Genomic DNA, 18,676 nt, shown 5'->3' with positions numbered 1-18,676 from the left:
TTCGTGTATAACCTCGAGTACGAGATCTCACATTTTATTTATCTTCCCTTTTTTTGTCTAGGGTACCACAATGGGCCTAACTGGCCTCCCACCACTTCGGATGTACATATTAACTCTATTACGTCAAACCCGACGAAAAATTCACCGTTGTAAAACCTTAGCAGCTTAATCGTAATATGGACTGATCTGGGCCATATTGCATCATGGCTAACGAAGAGCCTAACACAGCTCACTGTGCCAAATTTCAATGAAATCGGCCAATGAACGCTGCCTTTATTGGCCCAAGAAATCCAAAAATCGGTAAATATGGCAGCTATGTCCAATTAAAGCCCGATCTTGACTAAAATCGGTACAAATGTCAATGGGCCCCACACAACTCATTGTGTCAAACTTCAGCGAAATCGGATAATAAATTAAACTTTTTTACGCTATCCCAAATTTCGGCGAAATCGAACAAAAAAGCACCTATTATGGGCCAAAGACCTTAAATCTAGACATTGGTCTATATGGCAGCTATATCCAAATCTTGACCGATCTTTGCCAAATACAACAAAAATCGAGAAGGGCCTGACACAACTCGCTAGCCCAAATTTCAGCGAAATCGAAATCGAACAAAAGATGAACCTTTTTTATGCCCAAGACTTTAAATCTAGAGATAGGTCTATATGGCAGCTATATCCAAATCTACACCGATCTGTGCCAAACGCAACAAAAGTGTTGAGAGGCCTAACAGAATTCACGGACACAAATTTCAGCGAAATCGATTAATAATTGTGGCTTTAATGCGCCCAAGACCGAGAGATCGGTCTATATGGCAACTATATCCAAATCTTGACCGATCTATTCCAAATGCTGCAAAAATTTCCTAACATAATCCACCGTCCAAAATTCCAGCAAAATTGGGTGACAAATGCGCCTTTTATAGGCCCAAGACCTTAAATTCAGAGATCGGTCAATTTAGCAGCTGTATCCAAATCTGGACAGATCTGGATCAAATTAAACAAGGATGTTGAGTGGCCTAACAGTACTCACTATCCAAAATTTCAGCGAAATCGAACAACAAATGCGTCTTTTATAGGCCCAAACCGTTAAGCGAGAGATTGGTCTATATGACAGCTATATTCAAATCAATACCAATCTGGATCAAATTGAACACGGATATCGAGAAGCTTACTGCAACTCACTGTCCTAAATTTCAGGGAAATCGGACAATAAATGCGGCTTTTATGGACACAAGACCTTAAATCGAGAGATCGGTCTATATGGCAGCTATATCCAAATTTGAACCAATCAGGGCCGTGTTTAGCATGGATGTCAAGAGGCCTTACACATCTCACTGTCCGAAATTTCAGCGAGATCGGATAATGATTTCTCATACGTCATGTATTTTCATCATTACCTTTGTCAAATTGATTAAGGTGTTCTACATACCCAAAGACTATTGAGTATGATGTTGAGCACGCTTTTTTTTTTTTGAAACAGGTCTCAGAAAGCTTGCTGTACACTGTAGTCAATAGTCTTTGGGTATGTGGGGCACTTTTATCAATTTGACAAAGGTATTAATAAAGATACATGGCGTCTAAGAAATCATGATCCAACAAACCGCTCAAATTTTTTTTGGCTCTTTACTGTGCTGTTCTTTGAATATAAAACCTTGAATATTATCTCGAGCTAGAAGATGATCGAAAAATCACGAAAAGAATAATCGGGAGATCAAAATAAACGAGCGCAACCGGACCGATATCGTAGACCTTTACCAGACTTTTTGTGTTAATTTTTGAGCACTATATTTTGGAAATCGGAGCAAAAATGAAGATTTGGCAGCTCAAAAAATTTTTTGAAATACTGAACTTTCCAGTTTCAGGGCCCTGCGAAGAGTGGTCCGGAGCACCTAGGGCTTTGAAATTATGCACATGATCTCCATAACAACTCAGATCTAGCCTCTTCATATTCAATTTCAAACTCAAAGAGTTATCTCTATCCGATCTCAAATGGAATATTTTCACTAGTTTTTTTTTTCTATTATATCCCACTGTGCGACGCCCAATCTTATTTATAAGAAATACGTATCATACAGATCTTATATTAAATCGGAGTTTGGTTCTAGTTAGTCATCTGCTCTCACCTGCTTTTATTGTACATCCCTTGTATTCAAAATGGACCCGTCTTTCTTATGCCAAGTTCCGTCAGCCTAAGTGGAACCTTGGCGAATGCCACCGTAGAGCAGAGGTTAGCATGTTTTCCTATGATGCTGAACGTCTGGGTTCGAATCTTAGCAGGAACATCAGAAAAACTTTCAGCGATGGTTATCCCCTCCTAATGCTGGCGATATTTGTGAGGTACTTTGCTATTTAAAACTTCTCCCAAACAGGTGTAGCTCTGTGGCATGCCGTTCGGACTCGGCTATAAAAAGCCGAAGTGAACAGCACTCATTGATTTTTGAGAAGTTTGTCCCAGTTCCGAAAATATACCTTAATAGGCGCCATACTGAGATTCTCGTTTAAAAATGAGTTACTACTCTGTTACTCTTGCTGTTCAGCAATCCAATGATGTCTACACAGGTAATTCCTTGGATATTGTCGAAATCCCTAATACGATTCCGCCCATCAACAGCCGTTTACCATACCAATGCAAATATGTGAGCACTGGTCTCACGATGGCCATGTTTTTAAAGAAAATCAACATTTGGCTTATTCTACTTAGGCAACTGACTTTGTCTCAAGATGTTTTCTTTTACCTCGGAGTATAGCATCATTCCATTTCATACATTATTCAACACTGATCTTAGCATGATCATATACATTTAGTCGAACATTCTTGAGTAAAATCCTACCTTACTACTTATACCTTCTGAAAGGAATAGACCATCTTATCTTATATTCTTAATGGACTCGAATCAACAAAATGTTTATGTCTCCCCAATCATAAAGCATCAGCACTATCTAGTGTGGGTTCGTATGGAACCCTTTCCTTGTCACCCCTCTCGACAGTCTTCTCAGGGACCTTTTCCTGATTTCCATGCTAGTTGAAATTCACTTGCACTTGATGTATCTGGATGTTCTAAAGAACCGGCAAGAATAGTCTTCTTCGTTTTATTTCCTCATTTCTTAAATTTTATTTAACTCAATTCAAGACAAATCAATATACACCAAAAAAAAAAAAAAAAAATCATAAAGCACATTTCCGCAGAACAAAATGTTGCCTACTTTTGGGGGCCAAACCACATAGTACTTCATGGCATACTTTCAGGCATATCAACTTGTAAGCTCATGCTTTCGGTGTTGTTTGACAATAAATTTTCAACGGCAAAGCCCTCCCTACTTACGCAAAAGGAGAAATAAATAAATGCAAATTAACACAAACCCCACTCGGTGTTATCCTATCGTTGTTGTTGTTGTTTCTTTTTTGATATTTGCTTTCTATTTCGGTCTGGTTTTCTACCAAACGAAGAGTTTGTAGTAAGGCAAACATTATTTTAAATAATCAATTTCGACTGGCACCCACACAGGAGAGTTTATTCCCTAGAATATATTCAAATATGTATACATCACCCACGCAGAGCCACAGTAACAGACTTACTCACAATCTTTTACACACACCCATACATCCATACTCTACCACATAAACATACTTGAGATATTTGCTATGCACCAGGGAGGCTAAGAGCTTTAAGCATGACGGGCGGCATGACGATATTTGGTGTGAGATACCAGTGTCGGCATAGACCGAAAAATATGCGTATGCATGTATTGGTGTTAAATACAAATATTTACGACCTTACCATAAACAAGTGCTTCCACATGGGTATGGGATCTTCTCATTGAAAGTAGCATAGAGATAGAGAGAGAGAGATGGTGTGGGTGTGTTAGTCTACAAATGGTGTAGTATACTAAAGTTAACATAACATTCCAGGGTTTTTGCCATGTTGTTTTATAAACCCACACCCACACTGTCTCCAACGCCCAGACAGGCATTATAAAATCAAACCCTGTGCATATAATTTGGAGATTGTGTTAAATTTTGCACACAAATAACGCACCCACATGCGCTTCAAGCCATCAGACAAACGAGGATTGGTTATCAAGTTTTGTGTCAAAAAAAAAAAAAAAACAACTTAGGTTCTCAAGAAGTAAAATAGGTTAGTATAGGAGCTAATCAGGTTATAATAAGAAATGAGAGACACGAGTCGTTGAGATCCAGCAATAATGGATCATCTACTGCAGGTTTGGGAGAGTAATAGCATAACCATTCCTCGGATTACCAAATGAGAATGGTGTTTCCAATGCAGAACGTGATAAGGACAATGTCAATAAAACAGTCATCGAAGTCGAATCGAAAGACGAGGTCAGTAGTGCGAGAGCTGATGTGAACTGGAACAAGTTAGAGCTGTATTAGGTTAAGGACCGATTCAGAACATGCTTGGCTTTAAAGTACTCTGGCATCAGTTCTCCTGCAATGGAAATTTCAGACCATTTCCTACGGAGGGAGACAAATGCTACAGCTACCTCGGAAGAGCAAGATGGTTGCTGATTAAGCTAAGAAGCAGTAACGAAGTGTGAAGTTATAGATATCAGCAGCACATGCGCTAATCATCAGTTTCAAGTGGTGAATTTGAGCAATGAGAAGATTCGGGAACACCCATCCTAGTGAAATGCATAGTTCGGACATCTTCAAGCTTCCACAAGATCATCAGTTTCAAGTGGTGAATTTGAGCAATGCGAAGACTCTGGAACAGGTGTTGAACCCTGGTAAGGGTCCAGCCATCGTATGAAATGCATAATGCGGACATTTTCATGATGTCCTTAGCACCTTCAGGTGGTATTATTACACTAGGTTGGAATGGCAGTCTTGTTTAAATCAGACTTACAGCGTAATTAGGTCGATACTTACTTACGTCTCAGGAGTTAGTTTGGTAGACTGCGATGGAGAAAAAGTGCAACATAAGGACAATACAACAGGTTTAGAGAACTTGTTACCTTGGCATAAGAGGAGCGAGCAATTTTCTGCAGTTGTCAAAGGAGGTGAAATACCGAGGCCTAGTCCTCGATTCGAAACTGTCCAGGAAAAGAAATACGGAGGAAAGGTACCAAAAGGCTATGTGCGCCTACTACTTCTACAGAAGGATGTTCGGTAGGAAGCGAGAGTTAGCCCGAAGATGATGTACTGGATGTACACGGCCATTGTGAGACCAGTGTTGACATATGGAGCACTGGTACGGTGAAAGTCTGTGGGGAAGAGCAAATAGACCAAAGAACTTCGAAAAGTACAGAGACTGGCCTGTATCGGGGTCACTGTGTTAACAACCTATTGAGGTATATATACCGCATGGACGTGGCCACTGCTCAATTCTGGAGGCTATGGATACAGGATGAAGGCTACACACCTTACAAAGACCTCCCCGGAAACCAACGTTTGGAAAGTATACAATAGCTCTCCAGGTGGACTGATGTGGATGATTAATGCTACCAAGGTATCGTGTTGTCCTGGGATTTTTCTTAACAATTGATATCCAGGTTTTATCTTGATCGTGTGGTTTCGAATGTTTTTCATACGGTGTCACTGCTATTCCTTGTGAATAGCAGGATGTATTCCGTGTTCTGTCAACGTTTCGGTGGCATTCCTCTTTTGGCACAGTCTTGCGCTGAGTCATTTTGGGATATACCACCTGTTTTTCTTTGTTTCTGCTCCGGAACTGTTTGGAGTTCAACTTGAAGTAATTGGACAACGTGGATGGACTAGAGTCCTTAATCAGGTACCGCCGGAGTCAGGATACCCTGGAACTTCAGTTCTAGCCTCACTATGGTGATGCCCCGGCTAGGAGGTACATTATGTCTGTGGTTAGGATTTAAAATCGCAGCAAGGGCAGTTTTTCTCGGTGTGGTTTTCCAACCGGGTGCCGTGACCTAGAGATCGAAGGGAGTTTTAGATGGTGCTCCACTCCGTCCAAACAACATGGGGTGGGATTGGTACTCATGCCAGCTTCGGTTATGTAATGGGGCTTTGGTAGACGCATTTTATTCATCCGGGGTTAAGATTACTGCAGGATTGAACCAACGCGGCAGGAGCCTGCATTAAACACCATTAGGACTTGTCTCGAAGACCGATTCGTGAAAGGTTGTTTCGGATCCGCTTTCTTGGAAGGGAGGACTGGGAGGCGGAAGCTGTGTTTGAGTTGGATGAGACCTCGGTTTACACTGAGAATGGAGTCAGAGACGAAACTGAGGATTTACTAGGAGACACTCGTCATAGGGGAATCAGCTAGATTGCAGGAGGAGTGCATCGTCTTTCAGGCAAAGGTCTGTGCCTTTACATTGGCCGCAAAGGAAATCCGGATGATGTACCTGCTTTGAGTTCAAGGAGGATGAGGTTGAAATGCGGGAGATGTTGTTTCGGATTCGCTTAACCGGAAGGGAGCAATGGGAGGTGGAAGTTGTGTTTGAGTTGGATGAGAACTCGGTCTTCACTGACGGCTCCAGTGTGGTGTCAGGGACGAAAGTAAGAATTTACTAGGAGACACTCGGCATCGGTATGCCAGTGAAATTGTCGGACGAGTATACCATCTTTCCGGCAGAGGTCTGTGCCAGTATGTTGGCTACAAAGGAGATGCAGAGATTGAACCTGCCTTGAATTCAAGGACGATGAGCTTGAAGTGTGTGACGGAATGTTTGGAGTCCTGAACGGGCTCCTGGCCTGGCAGTTGTGTTGACCTGGCCTGGCTGTTGTGTTGGCCTGGCGGCAAGGAGCGGATCCATCAATTTAAGCAGTCTTGTGGCTGTTCTTGCACACTCGCCTTTTGCGATCAATTGAACATAGAGGAGGAGACGGCCAGTGCGGAGGCGGTGGTAAGGCGGGAGTTAGTGGATGTTTGTCACACTGCCAGGACTCGGACCAGCTGTTGACCGGAAGAGGACGAGGGAGCTGCTGACCTTCGATATGAGATCACTGAGTACGATAACAGCCGTCATGACGGGACACTGAGTGGTAAGCCATATGGCTGGGCGCAAGGGAGTCCCGCGCAACGGCTATTATCGACTATGTCTAGGTGAGGATGAGAAGTTCGAACATCAGCTCTGCTCATGCCCGGAGCACAGGCTTTCCATACTAGGGAGGCAGTTATTCTCCGATCTCGGTGAACTTGCAGATAGGTGGATAGGCTATCTCTCAGATAGGTTAGGTTAGGTTGAATGGGTTACCCACCAAAGGTGATTTCACTCGGAGGAGAGAGAAAACGAAGAGAAAGAAGATGTGAGACCTCGGACTAAAGGTTATACACGAATTAAAGAAAGATAGGAGGAATGGAGAAACCGAGGGGGGTGAAGAAACGCCCGTCCCCAAGCAATGCACGGATGCACCTACGCCGGAGATTATGGCACCCCCTGTCGGACCCATTCTGTTTCTTTAGTACTTGCGAACGTACCTCTACTTTTTCTCCTGAGGAGACATACTAGAGATACGTTCGCAAGTTCACCCAGATCGCGTAAGAAACGGCTCCCCAGAAAGGAGAGCCTACGTCTCTGCAGACCCGGACAAGAACACAGCAAGTGCTCAATAGTCTCCTCCTCATCCTCATCGAAGCAACTCCTACAGAAGTCATTGTGCGGTATTCCCATGCGCGCCTCCATGCGGCCTATGGTACAGGGTTCGGTTATGACCCCTGTCAAGGTACTCATCGACCACTTATCGAACGCCAGCAACTCCCTCGTCCTCCTCTGGTCCATGACTGGCCATAGCACCTTTGCAGTCCGGCAACAATTCACCGAGTCACACCTCGCCACTGACGCCGCCCTGGCCATCCCCTCTACCGTGTTCAGTAGCTCAACAAATGGCACGTTGACAAGACCGATGACTGGTCCGCCTGGCGCAGACGAACGCCTCCTGCCGCACTAGTCCGCCCTCTCATTCGCTGGAATCCCCTCATGCCCAGGAACCCATGTCAGCGTCATATCGTGAGTACGGAGCCTATCCAGGGACTTCAAACAATCAGCCTCGCATCTCGATCTCACCGTCCTCGACCCTAAGACCTTGAGCGCCGTCATATTATCCACATACATTTTGAGTTTCGAGGGCAGTAAGTCCCTTACCAGAATTCATCTTGCGGTCGCTGCAATGGCACAGACCTTTGCCTGAAAAACCGTCTCAGAGACATACTGATATTGAGTGCGTCAGAGCAGACCGCCAATCCAGTCCCTGCATCCATCTTGAAGCCATCTGTGTAGATCGAGGTCTCATTCTCCTCAAGTACACCATTCGACCTTCGTTAGTCCCTCTCAGCAAATCGAATGCCCTCACTCCAGTCGGCTATGGTGCCAGGAAGTCGGATCCCAGTGTCACAGGAATACCGACGCAGGCCAGACTCTGGACCTTCTCGCACTCCTTTGCACGCGTCCTTTTCCCTAAGGCATTCCACCATACCAGTGCTCCATCGGCCAGTACTGGTCTCACCACTCACTCATGGCCGTATACATCAAATAAATCATCTTGGCAGTTACCCCCCACTTCCAAGCGAACATCCCCTTGCAGGAGTAAAAAGAGAACAGTGCCGTGCGGCTTCTTTCCTCGGTGCTCCTCTTCCAGGACAGTTTTGAATCGAGGACTATGCCTAGGTACTTTGCGTTTTTCGACAGACGCAGGGTGCCCCCTCCAAGGACGGGAGTCTGAACTCCGAGAGAGAGATTTCTCATAAATTTTAAGCTCGGTATAGTTAACAGTTTTTTTAGTAATTAATCTGTAATATTCTTTATTAGATTCGACATTTTTTTCAATCTATATCCGTAAGAACTCCTTTCACACCTTTGGATTTATACTGTCAAGTAGGTGTAATGAAATTTGCTAAATGCCTAAAGAAATTTTCTAAGCCGCTCCTCAATATCACAATGAAGTGACAAATTTTGTCAACACCCTTACACTCCTTATCAAACTCAATGATTTTACAGTGTTTTTTTTTTTGTTTTTTGTTATTTTTTTTAACACCACACATTTGCATATGGGCATTGGCATGATGACTTTAACCCACCCTCATATTTTCCCATTTAAGGACGGTACATATTTTTTGTCATTTGACATGTGTTATGCCTATAAAAAGCACCCTTCGTATCAATATTTTGTTGCCTGTGATCCTTCGACACCTCACTTGCCTTTATCCAGAGTGTCATCATCGTCATCATCAGCAGCAACAGCAGTAGCTGAAGAGGCAACAACATCTTTGGCAGGCGGAACTTAACAACTTTTGGGGTTTGCTGCGAAGCAGATTTTTGTGTTCCGGCTGTTTGCCAGCCAATGTGTTTTTGATAGTCAACCAATAATACGGGTATGAAAATTATTGTATACGATGGCTCCCAATGGTGGTGGTGCGGCGCTGGCATTTTGTCTCTATGAGGCAAAGTTTTTCAATGTCAGTCTATGTTTTTGCACGACTACAGAATTTTTTGCTAAAGATACAAGCAGAGGGGCTTCTTGTGTGTATTTCATAGGCATCAAGGGTAAAGTTTGATTCTTCATAGCCCTTATCCTTCCTCCGAAAACCAAAAAAAAAATGGACTCCTTTTTCATATGAAGCCTTAGAGCTCAATATAAACTCTATCGCCAGCCATAAACACCGAACAAGTTATATTCAAAATATTTTTTTACACCCTTGCCATTTTTTTCTGCTTCATCCAACGAACTTCGATTGGTATTTTTTTGCCTAGGTAATTTTACGCATTTGTGCAGTCATATGTTATGAAATATTGATAACATTTTTGTTCGTTGTTTGGTTGTAAGTATGGGCTTCTCTTTTGATGGCTAGTAGCTTAAGAAGTGTAGCATACTTTTGGGGGTGGCTTTATTTATATGAATTTAAATTTTTTTTTATTGGTTATCATATTTTTCTATTTTCTAGTTTATACTTACATCTTACGCTTAGATAATAACCAATCGATGAATATTGATAGTTTAAATGTCGCGATGTACACTTGTACCAGCCAGAATGTTCTCGTCTGATGGAGGTAAAATTAAGGAAACCATCACCAGTTTGAGGGACCTGAAAAACAGAAGATAAGAATTAAAGTAGACTTACCATCAACAGTGAGTAAAACGTTATGTGAAATTTTTTTGCAAATTTAACAACAAACTTTCCATCAACGAACAGGGGACACTTCTCTGGAAGTGTCTTTCAATGACAAGGAAGGCCCATATCGGTCAAATAACTTAATAAAGCTCATTTAAAAAGTTTTTCAAAGAACTAGCTACTTGCTATACATGGTGTAGGGTATACAAGATTTGACGCGTTCTTATTCGTGTATGAAGAATTTTAAAAACTACGCAGCCCGAGTTCAGGTAGGTTCAAACACCGTCGTGAACATCAAAAAAAAAAAAAAAATTCAGAGGTGGTTATGACTTCTGAATGCATCCTACCGTAATAGATTTCGAGGACAGGATCTTCTTAGACTAAAGGCCTCAGACGTATCCTCCACGGAGTTGCAGAATTCCACCCAGTATTTGTTCTGAGTCTTTTTCTTCTCGCTCTTATGTTTTGTGGCGCCCTTGTGGCATTCACCTTGATGAAAAGCCTTCTGCAACCCTTCCTTTGACCAACCAGATGTGGGGTCCACCGTGGCGGTCGCTATTTGCTCCTTGGTTTGGCACTAGGACATGCTGACTCAATTGTTCTCACTACTGTCCTCAATCTATCTTTGAACACTCTTATAGTTCCCAGTATCTGGAAAACGGGCAAAGTGATCCCGATACCGAAGCCTGGAAAGGACCCGAGTTTGGAAAAGTCATGCAGACCGATCTCCCTTCTCTCACCGGTAGCAAAGACGCTTGAGGCATTTCTTCTCCGGAGCCTCGTAGGAGAATTTCCATTCGCCGAGCATGAAGTCGGATTTCGAAGACTGCATAGCACAACAACTGGTTTGCATGCCATCACCGCACTCATTTGCCTTGGCTTCAATCAGTCCAATCCATGTGATAGGACGGTCCTCGTGGCACTGGACCTAACGAAGGCATTCGACACGGTCAGCCATGCCAAACTATTTGAGGACATTGCCAACAATTCTCAGTCATTTGGGGAATTTAGGAATAAGAAGTCGAAGCACCGCAGAGTGAAACAGGGAGTTCCCCAAGGTGGGGTGATATCTCCGGCAATGTTTAACTTCTACCTATCCTCCATTCTACCCCCTCCAGACGGCATAGAGATCGTATCATATGCGGACGATTGTACGATCATGGCATCGGGCCCCCGTCTACATCTACCTCAACGAACTTGCCTCATATTTCGCTGCATGAAATCTGAAGATATCTGCCACCAAATCTTCATCTACATTGTTCACTATAAATATGCTTGAGGTGAATACTGAGCTGACTGTGATGGTCGATGGAGAAATGATTCAGACCATCAAGTGTAACAAAATGCTAAGCGTCACATTTAATAGCTCTTCTTTTTCATACTCCCCACATGCCACAGCAATTTGCGATAAAGTCAAAAGTAGAAATAAGGTCCTCAAGTCACTTGCCGGCAGCACTTGGGGTGCAGACCAAGAAACTTTGTTGACCACGTACAAAGCAATTGACCGGTCTGTGGTAAGTTATGCAGCGCCAGTGTGGTCTCGTCAGCTTTGTGACACGCAGTGGAATAATATTCAGATCTGTAAGAATGCCGCCCTCCGAAATGCGATGGGCTCCTCAGTTCTCATGTGGACCACCTCCATCAGGAGACTAAGATCCTATCAGTGCGAAGACATAACTACATGCTGTCTAAGCAATACCTTTTGGGCTGTTATCGCAGAGACCATCCAAATCATCATCTTGTGGATAGATATCCACCGCCCAGAAGCCTTGAGGTAGATCTACATGATCTAGAGCGTGAGGTTCAGCGCTACAAGAGAGAACCTCTCGATCAAGCAGCACATCATGGAGGTCTAGGCAACATTCATGCAGACACGGTAGCAGTTGCGGTAAATGGTTACCAAGTGAATGTCCGACCGCCTCCCATTACGCCTGAAGAAATTGACCTCCACGGAAAACCAGAGTAGGTCTGCCTCTACTGCGTTCCGGCAGATGCAGCCGCCTCAACTCATACAGAGCCAGGTTTGATGCCGACGTGCAAGATGTATGTCCTAATTGTGACCAGGGACCGCACTACCCAGCCAGACCCATTCGACTCAGATCCAGATCACTGTGGACACACCCCATCCTAGTCGCAGAGTTCCTGGGTCTTGACACTCAATAGAATCAAGCAGACGAAAGATAGAACACAACAAACTGATGCAACAACAACAATCCACCCTCCACAAAATACAATTTTAAAAAAACCTCCTATTGCAATGAATTATTGACCAAATTTCTTATAGAAGTGAAACATTGATTAAATTTCCGTAGAAATGAAATGGAAAGGAAATTTTAACAAAATTTCCTATAGCAATAAATTTGTTAAAAAAAATTCTTTGAAAAATATATTTTGAAATAATTTTTTTTGTTATACTTACCGGTGGTTCACCATCATCCTTCTGCCAACGTGGTGTACTTGGTGGGTTCGAGTCGACATCGCACTTCAATGATACCTCAATGCCTTCACGCAAGGGATAACCGAAACCTGGGGTACGTGATATGGCAAAGGAGGGTGTATCTGAAAAAACAAAAACGAACAAGAAAGTAGACATATAAAATCATGATTTGAATAAAAAAGCGACCAAATCCAACTAAATCACTAGATTTCAATTTAAAAAAAACTAGCTGTATCAATAAATACTTGCATGTTTAAAAAAATGCAATGAACATGAAGATTTTGATTAAAATTTAATGCAAATAGAATATGGTAAATGAATTGAATTTTTTTTATGCATATCCATGTATGAAGTGTATTTTATTGACAACCTAGACAGACAAACTTTCAGTTTATGCATTTACATATGTATGTATGAAACCACAAACACATATCTATCTATACAGTGTGCTTAATCAATCATAACCAAATAACATTGGCATTTTCCAGGGAAAAAAAGGAAAAGAAGATTACAAATGCATATATTCGTATTCGTGTTTGCCCAACCAAAATAGCCGAAATACAAACCGTCTGACAAAAATTGCGCATGCAAAACTAATCAATGAATAAAATGCAAATATTTTTCAACCATACAAAACATTGACTGGATGCTGTTTGGTTTTGATTTTCATAGTCTTTTTATACGACCGCTACAATGAAAAGAGCGTGTCACTTCAATCATCATTTGGTTGGAGACAGCATAAAATATAGATATACTGCATATATATATTTGTGTTAGAAAGTTTGAAGTTTTTGTACCAACCACCGAAGGATGGAGGTATACTAATTTCGTCATTCTGCTTGTAAATCCTCGAAATATTCATCTCAGACCCCATTAGGTATATATATTCTGGATCGTCATGACATTTTATGTCATTACTAGCTGACCCGGGCCCGCTCCGCAGCGCCTTCTTTTACTTTATATGGAACAAAAGTTTCCTTGGAATATTTATTTTCGACAATTAGAGAGCTTTTAGTGAAATATCATGCTACGAATATAGTATATCGCTTGACTCATTGTTGAACAATATAAGTGCCTTTGTCCGAATCCCATATGATCTTTATTGGTCTTCGAATTTAAGTTTGGACGTAAGGTGTACTCCATGCTTAACATACTTTATTTCAGCCCGCTACTCTCATGATATCTGATTTAGTGGTGTTTTCGGGGGTGAGGTGGTCTCCCAGGCACTTGGCCCTAAAAAAATATCGCATCGTTGATTTCTTTCAAAAACCATTGATTTAAAACCCTCTTATTTGAGCCTCATATAGCAAAATCAGCAAATACTTACTATTTGTGTGGTGACCCCATAGACACTTTTCTCAAATCTTGATATCAGATATGTGCTTTACTCCCAAAGACCTCTTATTTGAGCCCCATAAGGCTATGGTCGTAAATTTGTCCACTTTGAGGGATGTTTTTGGGAATAGGCGGCCCCCCAAACACTGGGTCCCATATTTGGATTTGGACACTTGGTCCCATATTTGGATATCTAATTCTACACTCAAATACCTTTTATTTAAGCCCCATATTCCCATGGTCAGTAAATAAGTCCTGTTCGGGGGGTGTTTAGGGGAAGGGGATGACCCCAGCAACGTGGTCCCACATTTGGATTTCAGATTCGTATTCTACTCGCAAATGCCTTTCATTTGAGTCCCATATTGCCATGGTCGGTAAATATGTCCGATTTAGGGGTTTTTCGGGGGTTGGGGTGGTCCCCCTAGCACTTGGTTCGACAATTGGATATCAGATACGTTTTCTTATCTTAAATACCTTTCAATTGAGTCCCTTATTGTCGTGATTGGTCTAAATATATGTTTGGTAGGTTTTAGGGTGGGGCGGCCCCCCTAGGTACCCCATCCCCCCAATTTGGATAAAAAATTTTTATTTTTAGGGTACTATATGAGAGCACACAAAATTTCGCTTAAATCGCACCACCCATCTCCGAGATCTGGCGTTTCTGATAATTAGGGTAAGGGGTAGAGTCCGCTCACCCTTCAGATATCAAAAAATGTAGTACCCAATTTTCACCACGGGATCATTATGTACCATCTGTGAAAATTTCAAGAAAATCGGTTCAGCCGTCTCTGAGTCTATAAGGAACAAACAAACATACAAACAAACCTACAAACAAACACAAATTGATTTTTATTATATATAAGATTATCTGGCCATGTCCGTTCGTCTGTCCGTCCGTCGAAGGAGAAAGGCTAGCCACAAATACTTCTTTCTAGTGTAGATCAGTTGGGATTGTAAATGGGCCAAATCGGTCCATGTTTTGATATAGCTGCCATATAAACCGATCTTGGGTCTTGACTTCTTGAGCCTCTAGAGGGCGCAATTTTTATCCGATTGGAATAAAATTTTGCACGATGTGTTTCGCTATGACTTCCAACAACTGTGCCAAGTATGGTTCAAATCGGTCTATAACCTGATATAGCTGTCATATAAACCGATTTTTAATCTTGACTTCTTGAGCCTCTAGAGGGCGCAATTTTTATTCGATCGGAATGAATAAAAATTGGTTCAAAGCCGTCCATAATCTGATATAGCTGCCATATAAACCGATCTGGTATATTGACTTCTTTCTAAGGAGTAAAGCTAGCCGCTTGAAATTTTGAACAAATACTTCTTATTACTATAGGTCGGTTGGAATTGTAAATAGGCCATATTTGTCCATGTTTTGATATAGTTGCCATATAAACCGATCTTGGGTCTTCACTTCTTGAGCCTCTAGAGGGCGAAATTTGTATCCGATTGGAATGAATTTTGGCACGACGTGTTTTGTTATGATATCCAACAACTGTGCCAAGTATGATTGAAATCGGTTCATAACCTGATATAGCTGCCATATAAACCGATCTTGAATCTGATTTCTTGAGCCATTTGAGGTCGCAATTATTATCCGATTTGGCTGAAATTTTGTGCGACAGATCCTCTCATGACCATTAACATACGTGTTTATTATGGTCTGAATCGGTCTATAGCCCGATACAGCTCCCATATAAATCGATCTCTCTATTTTACTTCTTGAGCCCCCAAAGGTCGCAATTCGAATTGAATGACATTTTACACAGGTCTCCTACATATAATTTAATTGTGGTCCAAACCGGACCATATCTTGATATCGCTCTAATGGCATAGCAAATCTTTTCTTTTAACCTTTTTTTGCCTAAGAAGAGGTGTCGATATAAGAACTCGACAAATGCGATCCTTGATGGGGGGTATGTAAAATTCGGCGCGGCCGAACTTAGCACTCTTTTACCTGTTTAAATTTAGATTCTTCCCCATAGGCTAGGTTAGGTTAAGTTTAAGTGGCAGTCTGCCATCAGATTCACTTAGACATTTTCGTCCATTGTGATACCGCAGGAACAGAAAAAGGAAGATGCCTTCTAGTTCCTACCGTTGAACCATGCAGATCGCTTTAAAAAGCCCAACAACTTGCGAATGTTCACATCCGCTAAATCAGACAGGTTCTCAAAGAAATGAGAACGTGGAACTCCTTCTAACTGCTATCGTGGTACACATACACAGAAGGTGTTCTATAGTCTCTTCTTCTTCGATATCCTCACAGCTTCTGCAAAAGTTGTTGCTGACAACCTTCAGTCTCTCAGCATGTTTTCCGATTAGATAGTGACCTATCATGATGGAAACAATGACTGAGACGTCAGTTCTAGACAATGACAGCAAAGCAGAAGACCTCCTCAAGTCTAGATTAGGCCACATAGTTTTGGAATGCTCACAGTCCTCTCTATGTGATCATTTACCATTCGTTGTCCTTCGGGCCTGGTCTGGCTAATAGATGCAACTTTGACAGTGCATGAGAAAATCTATTTTAATTTCGAGTAGTGCATCAAACGTTTTGTGATATCCAACTAAGTAAATAACATTTAAACCCCATTCAGATGTTACTTACAACCTTATGTCGACTTTGATCGTCTTTAGCGCTTACATATCCTTTTTTTTTTTGTTTTAGCTCTTTTGAATGCATGTTTTTTGACTCTTCCACATTCAAATGGTCATAGAAATTTTCATATTAATTTATTTTATTTTTATGCGAATATTTTCCCATGATTTGTTTGTTCATATATACTTTTTTGCTATACTTTGTGTGAAAATAAACAAAAATTTACATAAACCTTAAATTTTAAAGCATAAGTAAACCTTTAAGTTCATTCAACTTCAGAGCAATAATTGTGATGGCATCAAAAAACAAAAAACTAAATTTTTGGTGAATTTTTTTTCCAAAGACAATATTTCAATGAAATCTATTCTATTTACAATATTGGCCGCTGTTCATTTATGGATTGTTTGTGGGCAAGTTTTACATTTTTTTTCCAAATCCCTCAATTTTTAATCATAAATTAAAAATTGTTATTGAAATCAATGAATTGGTCATTGCCATTTAGGTTAGGTTAGGTTTAAGTGGCAGTCTGCCATCAGACTCACTTAGACGTTTTTCTCCATTGTAATACCACAGGAACAGAAGAAGGAAGATGGCTTCAAGTTCCTACCGTTGAACCTGTGGAGGCTAGCAGAGAAACCCTCAAAAATAGATCGCACCACAATTATTTTTTATAAAAAAGAACTATTTTAATGTTTATTTTACGAAGTTTAAAAGATGACTCAAAAAATTTCAAATGTGATGTCACATATATAAGACAAAAAATCAAGGCCTCCTTGGTTACAATAAGCAAAAGAAAATAACAAAATTAACATGAACAGAACAGAATAAAAAGAAAACAATTAAAGGTAAAAGTCATAGCCTACTTAAAAATAAAATGTACAATTTCATGTATTGGAGTTTAAAGTAAATTATGCAACAGGCAATGCCAACTATGTTAAGAAATACTTTGGTAATTGAGGTGTCACCACAAACCATTCAGATCGCTTTAAAAAACCCAATAACTTGCCATCGTTCACATCCGCTAAATCAGACAGGTTCTCAAAGAAATGAGAACCTAAAGTAGAACTCCTTCTGACTGGTGCGGCACATACACACAGAGTGTGTTCTATAGACTCTTCTTCTTCGATGTCCTCACAGCTTCTGCAAAATTCGTTGCTGGCAACCTTCAGTCTGTCAGCATGTTTTCCGATTAGACAGTGACTGTCATGACGAACAGAATGACTGAGACGTCTGTTCTAGCCAATCACAGCAAATCAGTAGACCTCTTCAAGTCTAGATGAGGCCACATAGTTTTGGAATGCTCACAGCTCCCTCTTTGTGACCATCTATCATTCGTTGTCCTTCGGGACTGGTCCTGAAAACTTAGCTCACATATCGCTAGAGGCATACCAACAGATTCCAGTATCACTGGAATCGCAAGCTCGTCTGCTTTATAATTCCCTAGGATATCTCTGTGTTCCGGCATCCAGAACAGGTGCATTTTGAACTGTTCAGCCATCTCGTTGGGAGATCTGCGACATTCGAGGGCGGTTTTTCTGTTCAGAAATACGTTCTCCAGGGATTTAATGGCTGCCTGGCTGTCGGAGAAGATATTTATGCCAATCGTCGTTATGACATTATATCTTATCCATTCCAGCACCTCCTTAATTGCAAGAGTCTCTGCTTGATACACATTGCAGTGGTCGGGTAACCTCTTCGATATGACCAGTTCTAGATCTTTAGAGTACACTCCAAAGCCCACCTGGTCGTTTAGTTTGGAACCATCCATATAGAAGTCTATGTCACTTCTGTTACCAGGGATATAGTAGTTCCAATCGGTTCTATCAGGAATAGAGGTACAGTAAATTTTATCAAAAAGCGGCTAAGGTAGGGTGTAATCCACACTGCCTGGAACATGGGATATTGTATCAAGTATATCACAGTGTATGTAGTCGCCACATGACCAATGAGAAAGCTCTCTTAACCTCAAGGCAGTGGCCGCTGCAATTTGGGTAGCCACAATGTCCAGAGGCATTAGATGTAGCATTAAATTCATTGCATCAGATGGTGTCGTCCTCAGTGCGGCTGTGATGCACAAACAAGCCATCCTTTGGATTCGGATAAGTTTTGAGGAGTAGGCGCCGTCCACCAGACCACAACACCATATAGCATTATAGGTCTGACAACTGCAGTATATACACAAGGCATGACACGCGGTCTAAATTCAAAAAGGTGGGACTTTTGCCAATGCCTCCTTTGCAGGTGTATAGGG

General features: G+C 41.5%; 1 protein-coding gene across 1 annotated transcript in view; it reads right to left on the bottom strand.

Annotated features, from left to right (window-relative positions):
• Window positions 1–18,676, bottom strand: part of LOC106083260 (uncharacterized) — a 197,014-nt gene that overhangs the window by 104,709 nt on the left and 73,629 nt on the right. The window contains exons 5-6 of the mRNA XM_059368800.1: window positions 12,465–12,604; window positions 9,889–10,018 (exon numbers count right to left, since the gene is read on the bottom strand). Coding sequence (XP_059224783.1) covers window positions 9,889–10,018; window positions 12,465–12,604 — 270 coding nt within the window. The remainder of the gene's footprint in view (window positions 1–9,888; window positions 10,019–12,464; window positions 12,605–18,676) is intronic.

This window comes from Stomoxys calcitrans, chromosome 5 (genome assembly GCF_963082655.1).
Source record: "Stomoxys calcitrans chromosome 5, idStoCalc2.1, whole genome shotgun sequence".
Taxonomy (NCBI): Eukaryota; Metazoa; Arthropoda; class Insecta; order Diptera; family Muscidae; genus Stomoxys; species Stomoxys calcitrans.
This window is presented reverse-complemented; position numbering and strand designations above follow the sequence as displayed.